The sequence below is a fragment of the Python bivittatus genome, unplaced genomic scaffold, assembly GCF_059951505.1.
Source record: "Python bivittatus isolate LINGU-HERP-01145 unplaced genomic scaffold, Pbiv_v1 ctg000330_np1212, whole genome shotgun sequence".
Lineage (NCBI taxonomy): Eukaryota > Metazoa > Chordata > Lepidosauria > Squamata > Pythonidae > Python > Python bivittatus.
In genome coordinates, this window is record NW_028277058.1 from 6,811,789 (window position 1) to 6,830,036 (window position 18,248).

Here is an 18,248-nt window from a genome sequence, read left to right on the forward strand (position 1 = left end):
ATTTATGAGAAACGTGTGGCCAAGATTAGGATATTATAAATAGGAGAAGATGAAAGGCTCATTAATTTTTTTTTCTTAATATATATAACCATAGGTAGAAGACATGCAGTGGGATAACAAAGAACGAACTCACCCTGCTTCTGTCTGTAGTTTGCCCTGCAAACCTGGAGAAAGGAAGAAGATGGTTAAGGGAGTAGCTTGCTGTTGGCATTGTGAGCGCTGTGAAGGCTATCACTACCAAGTGGATGAGGTCACCTGTGAAATGTGTCCCTTTGATAAGAGACCAAACGTCAACCGCACAGACTGCCAACTCATTCCCATCATCAAACTGGAGTGGCATTCCCCGTGGGCGATTGTGCCTGTCTTCATAGCAATACTTGGCATCATTGCAACCACCTTTGTCATTGTGACATTTGTCCGCCACAATGACACGCCAATTGTCAGGGCCTCAGGGCGTGAACTAAGCTATGTCCTCTTGACTGGGATTTTTCTCTGTTATGCTATCACTTTTTTAATGATTGCAAGTCCAGACACTGCCATCTGCTCTTTACGACGGATCTTCCTAGGACTTGGTATGTGCTTCAGTTATGCAGCCTTGCTCACCAAAACAAACCGAATCCATCGAATATTTGAGCAAGGGAAAAAATCGGTCACTGCTCCAAAATTCATCAGCCCAGGTTCCCAACTGGTGATTACCTTCAGCCTCATATCCATACAGCTTCTAGGAGTCTTCATATGGTTTGCTATAGATCCTCCACATATCATAGTAGATTATGGAGAGCAGAGGACTGTGGATCCTGAAAATGCCCGTGGGATTCTCAAATGTGACATCTCGGATCTATCACTCATTTGTTCTCTTGGATACAGTATTCTCTTAATGGTAACATGCACTGTTTATGCTATTAAAACAAGAGGTGTTCCAGAGACCTTCAATGAAGCAAAACCAATTGGATTTACCATGTATACCACCTGTATCATTTGGTTAGCTTTTATTCCAATCTTTTTTGGAACAGCACAGTCAGCAGAGAAGGTGAGTAAACAATAACCTTTCTCAAGCTAATGTTTTGTTTTGCTTTGTTCTATCCTGTTGAAAAAATTAACTGTCAGTTTTCAGTTAATTCATGTGGCTAATCACATTCAAAAGTTACTTGAGTAGCATCAACTCATATTGAATCCAAATTTCAAATGTAATGTCTTTAGTGTGTGTGTGTGTGTGTGTGCGCATGTCATTATGTCATTTTTATATACTCAAATACTAAAAGAACCCCCAGCATAATTTGAAAACCCAAAATATGTTCTTACTGTTAATGTCAACAAATTATTTTTCTGTCTTAACAGGGTTTTGCTCTATGAAATCCTTACACACTGTATAATTTAGAGGGAAATGAGTAAAAAAGTTTAAAAAATGTCTACTTTTGCAATGGTATGGCAGAAAGGCTTTTCAGAAGTCTGAGAAGAATCAGCATTTGAATATTTATATAGCAAATTCTTGAAAACAGCTGGCTTGGTCCTGCATGCTCCTTTCAGTGATGAGGGAAGCAAACATTAAGTCATGCTTCATATTCCATAGAAAATATTTTTGTATACAGAATATAAATATTTTGGTATACAGAATATAATCTCGATGATATATACTATATTGACCAATGTAACTGAACTGGTTCAGGCATATATATTTGAAATCCAACCATCTATGAAATAATATAGCCTGTAGGTTGCTTTCAGCACCTCTTTTTCATAGATAATATCAGGATATTGAGAAACAGTTTAGTGTAGCAGATGGTTTCTGCCATTGATAAATCTAGACTGCATCATTTCACAGAATGCTTCTAAAGAAAAATCTAAATTAATAGCCTCTACTTTCTTCATGGTAGTGAATTCTAGAATATAATTATATGTTGTTTATATATTTTCTTGTTCGTTAGTTTGAATTTAAGGTTACTCAGTGTCATTGAATGCCCCCAAATTCTCTTATTCTTTTGTGTGAGATAATAATTTCCCTTTGTATCTAACTCAGATTGTCATGTGTTTTGTTCAACAAGTTCATGCTCCAGCCTGCTGGGGATTCCTTCAGTCTGAGCACTGTGCTACAGTGTTTGTCTTTTCTTATGGGTACTGTTTCAGTAGCTTTTTACAAGTTCACTTTTCAAAATGTATATTAACCTCTGTTGGTTGTTACTGAAAGGCGAGGACCTATGAAGCTACATAACAACTCAAAAAAATTAAAAAGTAGTGTAATGTGATAGTGAATACCTCTTTTTCATGGTTAATTCTAAAGCCAGGTCTACTTAGAAAAAGTATGACAAATACAGTCTTTTGCTAATTTTATTCGCAATAGAAATCTTCTAATCTATATATTAGGTCAGGGTTCCTCAGTCTTGGCAACTTTAAGACGGGTGGACTTCAACTCCCAGAATTCTCCAGCCAGCAATTCTCCACATGTCTTAAAGTTGCCAAGGTTGAGGAACCCTGTATTAGGTTACCAGCTCTTATGGATACTCAACCTATATTGTTTAACATATTTGAGCAAAATAGTTTGCTCAAATATGTTAAACAATTTGGTAGAGGATACTGACTAGGCTTATATATATTATATTATGCCATAATATGGTTTATGTAGTTTTGGTTTAGCATAGTGTGTGAATCTTTGTAATTTGTAATCCATATGTTGTGGCTTAGTGTAATGGGTGAACCTGTTGAATAAACCACTAAACCATAGATTAGAATAATAATACATTGTATTTGACAACAATAGAAGCCATGGTTAAATGTTAAATGTAAAGCCAGTCAGTGTATGTGACTTCTCAAATCAAATTCTGTTTGTGATGTCGGGTCTGCTGGTAGGATTGAAAAATGGTTCTTCTTTTCATAGTAGTAACTTTAGTGTGCACTTATAACTAAGTGCAATACAGGTAAATTAAATACACACATACACAATAATCAATATTAGCAATAAAATAATAGAAACATCAATGACATTTTCTATTATGATATAATAATTCATATAAAATACTTCCTATTACTAGGACAACCATAATATAAATCTCTAGCAATTAATGAGAAATAAGTTATTCTGGCTTCATAAAAGTTCTGCAAAAACAAGGAACTTAAGGGTCTTTTAAAATTCATGAGATCACACTTCAAATCTAATTCAAGGGGGAATTGATTCCAGAGAGTAGGAGCGAGGTGGGGAAAAACCCTGATTTGTGAGAAGGGCATTTTAAGACAAGAACAAACTAACCAAGCTGGACTGCACACTTGAGCCTAGTACACAGGAACATAAATTGTAACCAAGTTATTCAAATAATTAGGTAGGCATAGCCTGAAAAGACAGCACCTGTAATTTAAACTGCTAGAGCTTCCAAACACCTAACCAGTGTAGAGACTGAGGAAGGAAGGAAGGAAGGAAGGAAGGAAGGAAGGAAGGAAGGAAGGAAGGAAGGAAGGAAGGAAGGAAGGAAGGAAGAGGGGTGTAGTGGAAAGTATTTAGGAGCATACAAACTCCCTGTTTTGGATGTCAGTCAATGGGCAGAAGGCTTGCCGACAAACTATTATCTTTGACAAGCTTTTCACTGGAAGTGTAATTATTAGGAGCATGGAAAGCAGATGTATTCTGCCTTATAAAGTATTGAGTCACTTCAACCAACAGTTTCCTCTCAAAGAAAGTGTTGGAATAAAGATTTTGTAGGTCCTGGGCACTCTCATAATGGAACTTGAGTGTCCTCAAGATAGCTTTATACTTACACCAGCGAAACAAGATTCACATGGAGTTTCATTGATCAGGTTTGATGCCCAGAAAAAAAGGCATTAGGATACATAAACGTGGAAATGAATAAGCAAAACCCCAGCTTTTATTTATTAGTGAATTAATTAAGATGGGGCGTCTGTGAATTGTTTGAATGTAACTGATAGGGCTAACAGATCTTTTACCAGACATGACTGAAACCTCCATCTGCTCTTTGTCACGTTTTCAAATACTCCCTCTTCTTTTTCAGCTTCTGAGAGTTCTCTTACATTTGCATTGTATAAATGGATTGGTCCTATAATAGTGACATAAATCTGTATTGCTATGACTACTGTATATGCTTTGTGTGTATCTATTTACCTTCCTCCCTCCTTTTCTAAGTTCTGCATCACCTCAGATTTGTGGGAGGAGAGGTCTCAAACTTTTTCATAGGCACTTGGGAGCTTTATAGACCAGAGGGACTATGCCCCTTATGTCTCATGGTTAATCCGGAACAGGCTCAGATGGAATGCTTCTGTATGTGCACACAAGGAAATCACTTTGTACTTGGGAACTGCAGCAATAAGTGGGGAGCTGTGCTATTTTGCTCACTGGGTGATTTACTCAAAGCTTCCCTTCACAGCTCCACATTCCTCTAACAATGACCTACTCCAAATTAAATAGCTTTCTTTATCTCTTCAAATCTCCAATTGAAGGGAAATTGCTTCAAAATAATTACATGATGCAACTTATTTGTTACCGTAAGAAATCAAGAAATGTCTTTTCAAGATGGTAGAGTAACTTAAGGGCTTAATCTAGGTAAGAATTGTTAACGCCATACTCTTACGATAGCCATCAAAAAATAAATAAAAATTCCTAGGAGTGATCAAGTATGCTAAACAGCTTCTTGCCTTTAGCATTTTGATAAAGACATTAATCTGTATCTAAAAAGAAATTTAAAGCACTCCACTGATTTTGCCATCAAACTCTGCAAAGGAAGAAGTCCTTACTGCCACAACTGAGCACTGCTACAACTTACTATAGCTTGTTTTATCTTGAAAGTGGTAAACAAGCAAGGTTATGGCGGCTGAAGTGCACTACCTTTTTATGTGAAGTGAAAAGGCCATTTTTTTAAATAAAGAACTCTAAATAGTATCTTAAATAAGGAAATCAGGAAGTTAAAATTAGGATAAATAAGGAAAAACGTTTTCTGACTATTGAAATCCCTCTGGAAGTCTAAAGACAGATGTGTTTATGCATAGATTTTTCTAAGTACTAGAGTAACTGTATTTTCTTTCACACTGAAATTTATTGGTAGAAGTTATAAAGCAGTGACTCCACAGTAACTCAACTGTTGACAAAAGAGGTTTCAATTATCTATAGCAGGATTGTACAACTGGGACTCCAAGGGATTACGTGGCCTAGCAGTTCCTCCAAAACCTGCTGCTAAAATGTAATGTTAAATGTGGCAGAAATTAGTAAATATGTGCTGCATAATAATATTAACTGTATTTAAATTGATTGCAATTAGATTTACAGTAATACTTATTAACCCAAATTTAGTTTTTCTCCTTACTGTCTCTTTTATTCATTATTGTAAATGGTGAATACACACTGCTGTCATCATACTTTAAAGTCCAAGTGGCGCTCTTAGCATGAAAAATTGTAGATCCCTGATTTATAGCCTGCCTTTGACGCCTACGAGTTTGATTTTCTGTAACGTTTCAATCAACAGCAACAACAAATCCTTTCCCCCCCACTATCTCTGTGAATTGTTGCCATCTTGAAAATTTAGGTCATGTGTCTGCAAATATAGGATAGCTATGGTTAGAAAGCATGATGCTACACTGCACACGTGTATGCAGATGCAGTAAGTTTTGACCTTTCTCTTCAGGGAATACAGGTTGTCAAATGGTTCCTATCATATACCACTATTTTAGATGCTGTGCTTTACCTGTCACAATAACTGGAAATTAGACATTGCATCCTGCAGTTTATGGCAACATATGGGAGGGGTGTAGACTGACAGGGAAGCTGATTACTGCTTTCTAGAAGCTGGAAGGCAGATACAGTGGGGGGAAAAACACACCTTCTGAAAGCCCCTCGTTGCAATGTGTCCATCAACATCCTTTTCTTGGTCAAGTAGTATTTTCTTATCCAAGCAGTGTTAAATAAAGTGCCACTAACCTAAGTATAGACTATAACTTTTGGATGAGAGAATAGTAAAGTTAGTGAGTTATAAGTCTACAATCAATATTTTTCCAAAAATGTAGCATGCCCTAAATTCTTACTGATAGGCCAGGTTTTGATTATTCTTTCTGCATTAAATAAATATGGTTATTGGTAATTAAATCTAAATTAACTATACAGCATCACCTTAAATGTAATGAAATAGGTTCATAAGCATATTGGGAACTTCATGATGAAAAGAACAATGGAAACAGCCTCCCAAATTAAGATGCTAATTTTACAATGTTGTGATGGCAATTTTCTTCTTCCACAAATCAGATCACAAAAATTCAATTTCCAGATGAATTACTTATTTAAATTAAGTACATTATGGTCAACTGTGCTCAACCCTGATTGGATATGTTCTGGAAAAGTTATTTTTACATTACAATATATAAGTTAATAGTAACAACAAAACAAGTGATATAAAGAACAGAATAAACTGAAAGTATGTGATTATTCATACTCTGCTGTGATAGAAATGAAATTATCATTTAAATTATGTAAAACAATTTTCCTCTCCCAAAATTAATGGAAAGCAATCAGACTAAATGTGTTGATCACAATTTCTTAACTAGATATATTCTGGAAAGCATTCCATTTCAGTTTATTATAACTTCTTCCTATACATTTCTATAGAACTGAACTGAAAACATAGCAATGAACTCACCACTAACCCAAGTCTCAAAATCTTGTTTTTTGGTTTTTGTTTCATAATGTTTATGAACATTAAATTCATAATATTATCTGCAAAGTAATTTAAATATTCACTAAGGTACAAGAAGGATAAAGTAGAATTGAGCCAAAATTTATTGTTTTTCAGATTCTATTCCCTGCTCCCAATATCCATATGGCAAAATCTGTGTATCCCTGTGTAAAGAGAATAAAAGAGAATATATATGTGTGTAAATGGAATTAGTCATTCAAGAAGCTCTGTGGCCACATGAGAACTTGAACATGGGTTCCTCTGTCCACATCTTAACCACACCAGCCCTCAAATTAGTTATGATATATACAGAGTTATGCAGTCTGCATATTGAAATGGAAAAAAAACCTCTCTATTTCTATGGTTACTTCTGCAGCATTTGCTTTCATGGTAGCTGCTCATGAATTCACTGAGATTGCCAATGATGGGAGAGTGTTCATCAACTAGATATGTGGCTTTATTTCATGAGCAATCTCCATCATCAGCAATGAATGTCAAACCAATAAAGGGCAAATGTCTGCAGAACATTGTTGAACAGTTCTCCCTATTCCATTATTTTGTCATTTCATGACTATGCTGTCATTTACCATGCTACTGGAGGAAAAAGAAAGGAAACCCAATAATATAGTGAAAAGCAATTCCAAGCTTTGGTGTAATTACCTGACTTTTGATGGTGGTTGGGAGGTAGGTCTATCCACAAGTTATAAAATACTGTATTTCTCAGCATGCAGGCAAATGTCACATAGGCTATTGAAGTTAAAATCTAAACTTTTGTGGGAGAACATGTCCTATCTAATAGAATCTTTGGTGCTCTGGATTTGCACAGCAAAGTACTAAAACTTCAGGGCCCTCTTGAAATAGAGTTTTATTTAATGTCACAACGGTTGTGATTCTGTCACATACTGAGCGAAATTGCCTACATGATTAAAATAAATGTTTTATGAAGCTCTGTGTAAAATTAAGTTGTAATGGTAAGCCATATCACCTTCAGCTGAGGTTAGACAGCAGTCTAAAGAACATTTCTATTCACCAAAATGAATAATTTCAATTTCCTTGTATTACCTGTTTTATAAGTTTTGAGCGGTAGATGAATCGTGTTCATTTAATATAAAATAAAAATATTTATTGTATTAAGTACAAATAAAATTCTGTGTTGAGTGAACAAATGAATACATTTCTTATTTTTCAAAAAAGTCATTTCAGCATTTTAAGAGAAGAATGACTTACAACGGTGCACTATAGTGTGCCAGCCTGAGATTAAATAATGATTTTAAGTGGAATAATTTATTGAAACAAGAAGACTCCAGTATCTTTTCTGTATTAGTTTAATTGCTGGCTATTATCCCATCAAGTTCAAGACAAGAAGCAGACCTAGAAGTACTAGCTCTAACTTTATTGTAACAGAGTCTTATAAGTCTGAAAGGACATCTCTCCTCCCTCACCCTACAAGTTCTAATAATTCTGCTCCATCTAAAATCACAGAAAGCTCACTAAGATGCCATCCAAGGGACAGTGAAAAAGGAGGACCTACCTCAACTAATCATGGCAAACCAAAAGTATCCACATAAAGGTATGTGCATGTATAATGGTATGTGGGAATCACCTTGGGAGACAGGAGGAACAGCCACAGACTAGACAACAGTCAGATTAGAGGCAGCTGAGTCCACAGAAGCAATGGGGGTGTGACAAACATCTCAGAAGGGGCCTTCCCTAGTTTCTTGGGCTGTAAAGGTGAGGGAGGAGAGATGTCCTTTCAGACTTACAAGACTCTGTTACAATAAAGTTAGAGCTAGTACTTCTAGGTCTGCTTGTTGTCTGGATTACTTTGCAAGGCTGACAGTATGTGTCATCCCTTCAAGATAGACCAGGAAAAGACTCCACAAAGCATGGTGAAACTCTGTTTTATTGATATCAGCTGTAGTAACAGAATCTTGATAACCTGACAGTGTTTACTTTCCCTCCCTCCTTCTTATACCAAAAAGAGTTAAGGCAGAGTCACTTGAAGTTTCTTTCTAATGCCTTCCCCATTTCCTGGGTTTAATTCACATTTTTCTAACTGCCACATTCCTTCTTCAAGAACATCTCTCCGGTTCTCTACAGTATGCCCATCTCAGACCCATAACAATTCTGTTAGCATTTGAGGTTTTTTTAGTAGAACTGATTATGCAACTTTTACTTTCCTTCCCCAAAAAGCTCATGAAAAGCTAAACTGAACAAAGGCTGGGATGGTCCCACATCTATTTGTGCTATACAACTGCCTGTTTTTGTCATAACTAAGTTCTACTGTTTGCAATACGTTTGTGATGTTTAGCATTTGTTTTTTCATTTCAGGCAAAGACCAGCATGACACAAATACAATTACAATTCAAACAATGGAATTTAAAATATAAAATTAGGTATTAATAACATCTTAATAAAGATTGCTAGGATAGAATTATTGAATATGTTTGCACCTGAAATATATTAAGGTTTTAAAGAATGTCATCTATAAACTCAGAATTATACATGGATAAGTGTAAGAATAGTTAGATACAATTATGATACTAAAATCTATAAATGACAATGATTCTTATTAAGCTAACTTAACTTCCAAAAGACCTAGTAGCCCTTTCTCCTATTTCTAAACATTTTTATTCCACAAGACCAGAAAAGCAATGCCATAAAAGAATAGAATGAGAAGAGAGATAATAAAATACTAAAATAAAACATAGTGAACTAAAATGAAATAAAACATATTACATTATGCTACCTGAGGCAGAGCTTGGGGTCACCTCAGTTGCAATAGTTTTGTGTTCAGTCTTAGCTCGTATACCAAACTGAGATACGTTACTTGAAAGTTCCACTTCCTGGTCAGGTAAAAGGAGGCTGAGATAATCCACCTTTGTCCTGCCTGGATATTGTATTATGAGTGGGGAGATGTATAAAGCCCAAAGATCTCTATAAAAAAGGCAACACGGGAAATATGACCCAGTGTTTCTATTTTCCACACACCACACACTATTTCCCACAAGGGCAAAGACACTGTTCTTTGGGTATATTGTGAAACATTAATTATTTAAATTTATATCACTGCCCAACTCCCCCACAAGGTGAGTTGCCCTCCAAATGGGCTATGGCGAACACATTGCAACAGGCCAATGTGAAAACTCTTCTGGTGGTTTTGCAGATATCATTGAACAGATAGTGAGCAGGTGCAACACATTTTCCTGGTCTTATTGGGATAATGTAGGGTGGGGTCTGGTTGAAATAATTTTGCAGGTCAGTATCTCTGACATGTTGCTTGAAAAATGCTCTGGCTTGTTCATATGTCATTGGGATTAATGCATTAGGGGAGAGCCCACAAGACCTTCACAGTGCCAGATAGACAGAAATTTGTCTTGGAATGTCAAAACAGCCAGATTGCTTAGGTTAAAATTTAGTTTGAGCTGATAACTAACAAGAGCTACCTGCATACAGGTTTTAATTGAAGCCATTCCAGCCATTTCAGACCAAAGCCTGGAGTTTTGAACCAAAATAAGTCCCTTAAGAAGGCTGATTGGACTGCTTCTAGCAATTCTATATCCTTATTCATGCATACTTGGAAGCCATAGGATAACTGAACTATTACTTTGGCCTCAAAGACCTTTACTCCACCTGAAATATAATTATCTCCTTTAGTGCAGAAAAACCTTAGGATGAAGCTACATTTCTTTTTGCTTGCTCTTTTAAGGACTGAATCTGGGGTCTTCACAAACCAGTAGCATGGAAAACAATTCCAAGGTTCTTAAATGCCTGGACTTGTTCAATAATGTCATCATTAACTTGCCATCCACATTTGTGTCTAAGTGGCCTCTTTGATATGTTCGGAAGAGGGGAGTGTTCTAGTTTTGAAAGTTTTCCCACCATGTTATTAATATAAAGGGTTGAACAACAGAGGAGCTAAGATGCAACCTTGTTTAACATCCTTGTGAGCTCCATATCAGAGAGCTGTCCTTGATTATCAAGGCTTGTATATTAATATTATCAATATATCAATATATTTTTGAGACATTCAATGAAATGGGCAGTGACAAATTCAATAAATAAATAAATAAATAAATATTCATTGCTGTACAACATTTTAATGACTGATATCTGGGAGTAGATCCTGCTCAACACTTTTCACAAAATGTAATTAAGTGGGAGACCCAACTACATTTTGTGAAAAAGATAGATTTGGAGTTCTGCATTCCTTCCAGTTCTGATGGACTCAAAGTAAATGATAGAAAAATAAAAACTTTATTCCCAATTCAGCATGTCACCCAATAGCAATTCTGTTCGTAGTGATCTGGCCTCAAATGTTTTCTGCCTGAGGCATAACTGTGTATTATGTTTCCTTTCCACCCCTAGTCAAGGTGTTTTGTATATATGATGGATTACCCTAGAGAAAAATAATCAACAATCTTTCTGGAATACTTTACAGTACTAATAAACTAAATCTCTATTATTATTATGTTTTCCTTTCATAACATCTAAGTAGTTGCCTCACTTTGCCTAATGGTAGGGACAACTTTATTCCCTGAAATTCCCACTTGAGAAAATAATTTGGGGACCATAGTCAAAATGGTGTTAGGAGGGGATAAAAATTTGGGGTTTAGTATAACAAGTATTTTCAGCCAAGTAGAAAAGCAGACTGCTGGAGAAAAGTATTATTATAAATGCACGGAGAACATGAAAGAGGATTTTGTAAATGTGGAATCATTCCTACAGCATAATAAAGTAAATGTAATTATTCCTCCATTAACAACATCACAGTTGTTTTGGGGCAATATTGTAAATAGAATCAGTGGTGGGGGCTATTCTTGGCTACAAATGCTATCCTTTCTTTATATTAAAATATGTGAAGAAAAACTCTCCCACCTCTTCTGGCTTTACAACTTGCAGCTCTTATCTGTGTTATTGCTGCAATAAATCTGTCAAGCTAATCTCATAGTCATAAATCCAGTTCAAGTTCAGGACAACAAAGCAAACTCACCAGGGAAACAGCATTTGAAGGAGTAAATGAGAAGTCAAAAGCCAGGGATTTCCAAGTAGCAAAGAATCTGGAGAGCTGGAAGTTATGGATGGCCACGTTGATTCCATGTTGTTCCACCAAGTTACTATGGCCAGGTCACTCCCATAATACCAGAAAGATCTGACCCTTCTCAATCACAGCTGGCTGTCAGGTTCTTTAGCAGCTGCCCAAAACTGAAAGTGATTCTTCCCAATATGATCATTGCACCATCTCTTAGGCCAGATTTATTGAGATGAAAGGGCTAGGGTTACAAAATAAATCCAGCAATTTGAACCATTTCCCATTAAGAGTCATTTTATTCCCATGTACCTTATGGTGGAGGTTTTTAAACTTTCTTTCTAATAGCCTTTCTGTGATCTGTAGAGAAAGTAGGCTTTTTCACTTATGCTGTTTACATAACTGTCTCTTGAATTAACTTGGGAAGTCACTCTTACACTGGGTCGGATCAGTCCTGGTTTCTCTCAGTAGACTACACCCAAGTAACCATGTTCATCTTTCTCAGCCTAGTCAGTCTCTGCTCTGCTCCACTTTGCTCTGCTCTGCTCTCCTCTGCTGTTACATCTTCTGATTTTTATCCTCAGAAGCTGGCATTCTCAAGAGCTGGATGAAGAAGGCTTCTGACATGGATCATAATCTGCTCGATCCAGAGCATCAATAGTGGGGTCTATTGCTAACTCATAGTTTCTGGGCTCTAAAAATAGAGCATCTGGCTTTTGGGATGGCTCCTCCTGGTTCTCTGTCTCATCTGAGAAGGTTTCTTGAGGCAACACCATAATGCTCTCAGTAAAAGCTTTGGAGTTTATTAATTGCAATATTTTAAAACTAACATATACAGTATACCATTTCAAATTTTCATTGTAGAAGAAGAAGAAAAAAAGCCATCTCATTCACAGATGGCAAAATGTCTGTGCTATTTTGGTATGGCCAGCCAAATTTGGGAGGAAAAAAGTCCCAGTTGACTCAAGTAACAGCTGGTGACAGTTGCCCAGGGACAGTAAAGTTGGTTGACAGAGTTATATGTGCTCTGCTGTTTATACTGCCCTCCTTAAGCTAACTTTGGGCACAAAAGGAAGAATACTAAACTTTCATTAAAATAATAGTCCACTGATAGTCCAGTTGAATTCAGTTTGGGAGGGGAGGAGGAAAAAGGTCAATGTCTTGTCCTTCCATTTAGATAATAAAATAGCTTGGGATGATCCCATTCTGGGGGGTCGTGAGTTGAGCATCCAAAATATGGTGAAGGAGAAGAAATAAGTGTTGCATTAGGCTTGGTGTGTTCCCCTTCTTTTAATCCTTCAAAACCATAGCTCTTTGAATAACTTCTGCAGCACAACAGCAGTATGCTAATGTGGAATAATGGTTAAAGGGTTGGATTTGGACCCAGCTCCAGTATGACCCTCAACCAAGAAAACTCACTGGGCTACTTTGCACTATTCATTTTCTCTCGGTCCAATTTACCTCACAGATTTGGGCAAAAAATGAAGAAAGGACATTGCAAAAATTGCCTCAAACTCCAGGAGAATATTAACCTCACAAATTAAATAAAATAGCAATACAGTAAACTGGCATGTGCCTGTTGATTAACTACAGTTCAGTTAAAATTAATTATGATTTCTTATATGGAACCACAGAAATTATCTCGGAGAAGGAATGCAAAATTTAGCAAAACATGATTTCAAGACAAAGGTTGACAGCCTTTCAAGGTAGGCTAGGTCAGGAAACAAACTCCATAAGAAACACCAGAACTTTATTAATACAGACTAAAGTAATAATAGGGCTATCCAGAGGGATAAAAATCAAGAAGGCAGTTGCAATAGTGGGACTGAATTCCACCTATTTTTTATGTGCATTACATGGGCAAGACACATTTAAAAAAAAGAAGAAGTCAAGTGGCGCTTCCATCACCCTGTCGCAGCCATCATCTTGATTTTTTTGACCATATTCATGAGTAACATAATCTTGAAAGCCTGCTGGTGTTTTCCCTCCCTCCCTCTTAAGCTAGAATTAAGGCACAGTCAATTTAAGTTTCTTTCTAATGTTCTTAAATCATTAAATTAAATCATTAAAGTAAATGAATTAATTAATTTTATTAATTTAATTAAATTAAAAATTTAAATTAAATTAATTAAATTTTTAATTAGTTTAATTAAAATTAAATCTTAAATCACTAAATTAAAGAGAGCCAGTTGGGTCTAGTGGTTAAGGCCCCAGGCTAGAAACTCTGAGTTCTAGTCCCACCTTAGGCATGAATGCCAGCTGGGTGACTTTGGGCCAGTCACTCTCAGCGCAACTCACCTCATAAGGTTGCTATTATGGGGAAAATAGGAGGAGGAAGGAGGTATGTTCACTGCCTTGAGTTATTTATAAAAATAATGAAGGCAGGATAAAAAAATCTAAAAAAAAATAATCATGTTTTGCAAACTGCCACATTCCTTCTCCAAAGTAATTTCTGTGGTTCTCTACACTGTCCTAATGAAAATGACAGGTGAGGTTAATTGTTAGATATGTTTCATTTTTCACAAAGAAAAGAATAATTCAACATGAAGGAAAGACTTTGGGATGTCTTAATATTTTATATCTAAAATGAAAATTTGCAGACGTGTTCCTTCTCACAATGGCCAAGGTGCTTGAATTAATATTTGCCATTTCCCATCTAACCCCAACAGTATTAAAAACTCAAGAATTCTATTCCATTTGCCATTAGTCATCCTAAATAAGGAATTAGCAACATTTTCCCACCCCAAGACTCTCTCCCAATTTTCAAAATGTTGCAAGATTGCAATACCCCATAACGTATTCTATTCAAACACTTGCAGATTTTGTGATCTTTGACTTTTCAGCAATTTTATTTTAGTTGGGGAAAGAAGAATCACCTCCAAAGAATGCAGTAAGCTCTGTGGCATTCATTGACACCATGTCCTAACCCCCTGCCCTAAACCTTATTCTTATTGCTATTCCCCTAATGCTATTCACAAACCTTGTAATAGTATGATATTACAATAAAAATGCAATAATTTAAATTAATATGCATATATATTCCATTTTCAGGGGGCACTGTGGAAATGGTTGAAAAAAGCTGATGTATTTTATGTTCTAGTCGGCTTCCCTCTTGTACACAAAGTGGAATATTCTTATAGAGTTTATAAGTATTTTACATTAGAGCACAGGAGGTGGGAAAGAACAGACTTCACAGCAGAAAGAACATTGAAAACCCATTAAGAATTCTTGGACTGCTATATATTATGTAACCTAAAAGTGGCAACCACAGAGGCTTAGTTTGAAGGCAGCCTTACATAAGGCAATTAGCAGCAGGAAAGAAAATGAACTCAAAAACGTGAACATGATTAAAGCCAACAGTTTCTGGAATAACCACTCAGGGGTATCACAAGGTGCTTACCTAAGTTAGGCTTTTAAAAAGGAGGAAGAATCCTTTCTAATTATGTAGGGAACGATGCAGAAACCTCTCAAAATTAGGTCAGTTATCTCTTTCCAAAATGGTAGTCATCAAAAATATACACCTGAATAAACACAGCATGTTGAAAAAACTCAGAGGCCAAAGCTGTTTGTTTGAAGAGCATGGTATATGAGTAATTTGATTTAGTATACACCATATACATTAGATGTATTGCCTAACCTAGAGTTTGTTGTGAGATTAAGGAGTTTTCATTGTGCCTTCTGACTGCTAGTTGGTGTTCATGGATGTGCTCTGCTAGTCTTCTGCCTGTCTGTCCTACATAGTGGCTGTTACAGTCCTTACATTGTATGCTGTGGATGACATGATAATCTCACAACACATGGACAGACTCAACCATAGTTTCAAATGGGAAACTGAGCATCCTAGAGCAAGCTACATCGAAAAATGATAGGGAATTCCTGAAAGCTTGACATTCAGACAAATCAGCCATCAATAGGCACATAGAGATAAACTACATTTACACACCATTCAAAAGAGACAATAAAAAAGCTAAGGGAAAAAAAAAGTAGAATACATCCTCTCCAGCAGCCAACACCCAGATAAACAGGGATTAACACCAGGATTAACACCAGGCAAGCAGAAAACAATACCCTAATCAAGGAATTACCAAGAAGAAAAACTGGCAGGGCAAGCTACTGTATGTAAACAGGGAGCAAACCCCACACACTGATCATATTACCTAGTTACCTAGATGTTGGGTAATGAAATGTCTGCAAACAACCAAGATCAGAGAACACTAAGGACTCCACAGTTCAAGCTACACATATTCCCTTCTGTTTCAATCATCAGCCATACATATGAATAGCCCTCTGTAGCAGTGTTTCCCAACCCTGGCAACTTCCAGGTATGAGGACTTCAATTCCCAGAATGCTCATCAGTGGCCATTGTAGCTGTGGAATACTGGAATTTGAAGTCTACACACCTGGAACTTGTCATGGTTGGGAAATACTGCTCTATAGCTATTTACATGTATTACACATATGCCACTCTATGTTTTTGAAATTGTTACATGTTTTATTGACAATCCCAATTATATATTTGTAAAAAAAAAAAAAAATGAAACAGACATTTTTTACTTCAGGTTTTATCCATGAAAAGCAGTAATCTGGGGTCCTCTTTTTCCTTTGTGAAGCTGAACTGCTGTTATTTAAGACTAAAGGAAAACCACTCCATATATGTTACAATCACTGTTCTTAATACATCACAGAATGAAGTTTGAGATTGACCATGGGAAATAACTCTTACGGGTTGGTCACTCTTATGTTTTTGTAATCATGGACTGGAGCAGGGTGATAAAGGTTGATAAATGGGCATTTTCTGTTACCCACTTCAGGTGTCCATGACTTTGTTCCTTCTGTTGTTTCCTTCCATCAACACCAGGAGACCACCTTGGGCCCATTGCCACCACTCAAGTTGCCTTCCTGCCCCTTTCAATATCCCTACTGTAGTTGCTAATGCTTCTCTTGGGAAGCCACCTCAATTTGCCAGCCCCACAATTCCACTGAAATGATCCAACTCCGTGAAAGGTACGTTGTGTTTATGGGGGAAAGGGGAAGGTACGAAATCCACCATCACTTCAGTTTGATAGCTTTCTCCTCTCCACCCCACCCCATGCATACTTCTCAAGTTTGACAATTACAATGAAAAAAATGAAAATATTGCTACCTTCTTCCTTTAACATTTGTCTGATTTTCTTTAAGAAAGAGAGAGAAAAGAGCCAATAGTTCTTGGCAAAGAAATGTACAGCTTAGCTCATTCTAGCTTTTCTAGTTTTCAGCCTATTTTAGATGTATCTGTAGTGCCTTAAAGATGAATGACTTAAGAAAACTGCCCATCATCTGAAAACCTTGGGTGCATTTTTAACTAGAGTTGTTGTATCTTCCCCCAGTTCCAACCTTCCTGCTGATTGACATTTTCCCCACCTTCTTATTTTCCCCACCATCATGTTCATCTAATGCATTTTTAAAAGCACCTCTTTCAGTATGACTGGTTTAAGGCTTTCAGTTGTTGAAAAAAAATAAAGGATCAATGTAGTTGCAAATGCACTTCAGAGATTTTATTATTATTTCTCTAAGGGATTTTTGTTGTTGTTTATAACTAAGTTAAACAAATAAAAACCTAACATCCATCAGATCTGTAGATGACTTCACTCTCTTTTATATGGCATTCACTTGTGTATCCCAGTCCAGATACAGGGAAGTGTAGAGTTAGGGTCTTGAAGCATGGCATCCCAATTCTTCACCACCTTTGGTACCTGCTCCCTGACCAAACGTAACAGTACCACAGCTAAATTGTCCTTATTCATAAATCCTTGTTTGCTTAGCCACTGAATATGTCTGCTGCTTGCCATGGCTACTAGTTACTGGACCATCCCCATGCTTGAGATAAAGAACAACCTTATCCAAAACAAGTGTTTGCCCTCTACTCCACATACAGAACCAACTACTGTTGGAAGGCAGAGAGAGTCAAGGTTGTTGGCCAGCAGCTGACAAAATTGCCCTATCCATTTCTTAAAGCAGTGTTCCTCAACCTTGGCAACTTTAAGATGTGTGGACTTCAACTCCCAGAATTCCCTAGCCAGCATGGCTGGCTGAGAATTCTGGGAGTTGAAGTCCATACATCTTAAAGTTGCCAAGGTTGAGGAACACTGCCTTAAAGGTTAGGGTATATGTAAAGGCTTTGCAGCTGTGTCCCCATTGCTTTAAGAGAGGCAGACGATGAAGTGAATTTAGGAAATTTGCGATGTTAAATTTAAAGGGAAGTCATACCAAAGCAAGGAAGAAAGGAGGGAAGTAAAGGGAAAGCATAAAACAATAAAAGAGGCAGCATTAAATGAGCTGGCAATGGCAGCCAAGGAAAATTTCTTGGGGTTTGATTCATCATCATCATATTTATTTCGGTCATTGACCAATAAAAATAGATAGAATAAAACAGACAACAATATTTCCCCTTTCATCAATAACTACTAGCAACCATTTGTGGGCGAAGCTTACACATTACGTAGCAAAATTTTGCAACTTTTAAAGAAATAGATCTGCCTTGATTATTTAACAAATAATGCAAGTAAAAATTATCGGAATGC

General features: G+C 36.7%; 1 protein-coding gene across 1 annotated transcript in view; it reads left to right on the forward strand.

The window, feature by feature from the left end:
* The window catches only part of GRM8 (glutamate metabotropic receptor 8), a 438,099-nt gene that overhangs the window by 402,629 nt on the left and 17,222 nt on the right, over window positions 1-18,248 (forward strand). Inside the window, exon 8 of the mRNA XM_088141669.1 lies at window positions 95-1,030. Within this exon, the coding sequence (XP_087997795.1) occupies window positions 95-1,030 (936 nt within the window). The remainder of the gene's footprint in view (window positions 1-94; window positions 1,031-18,248) is intronic.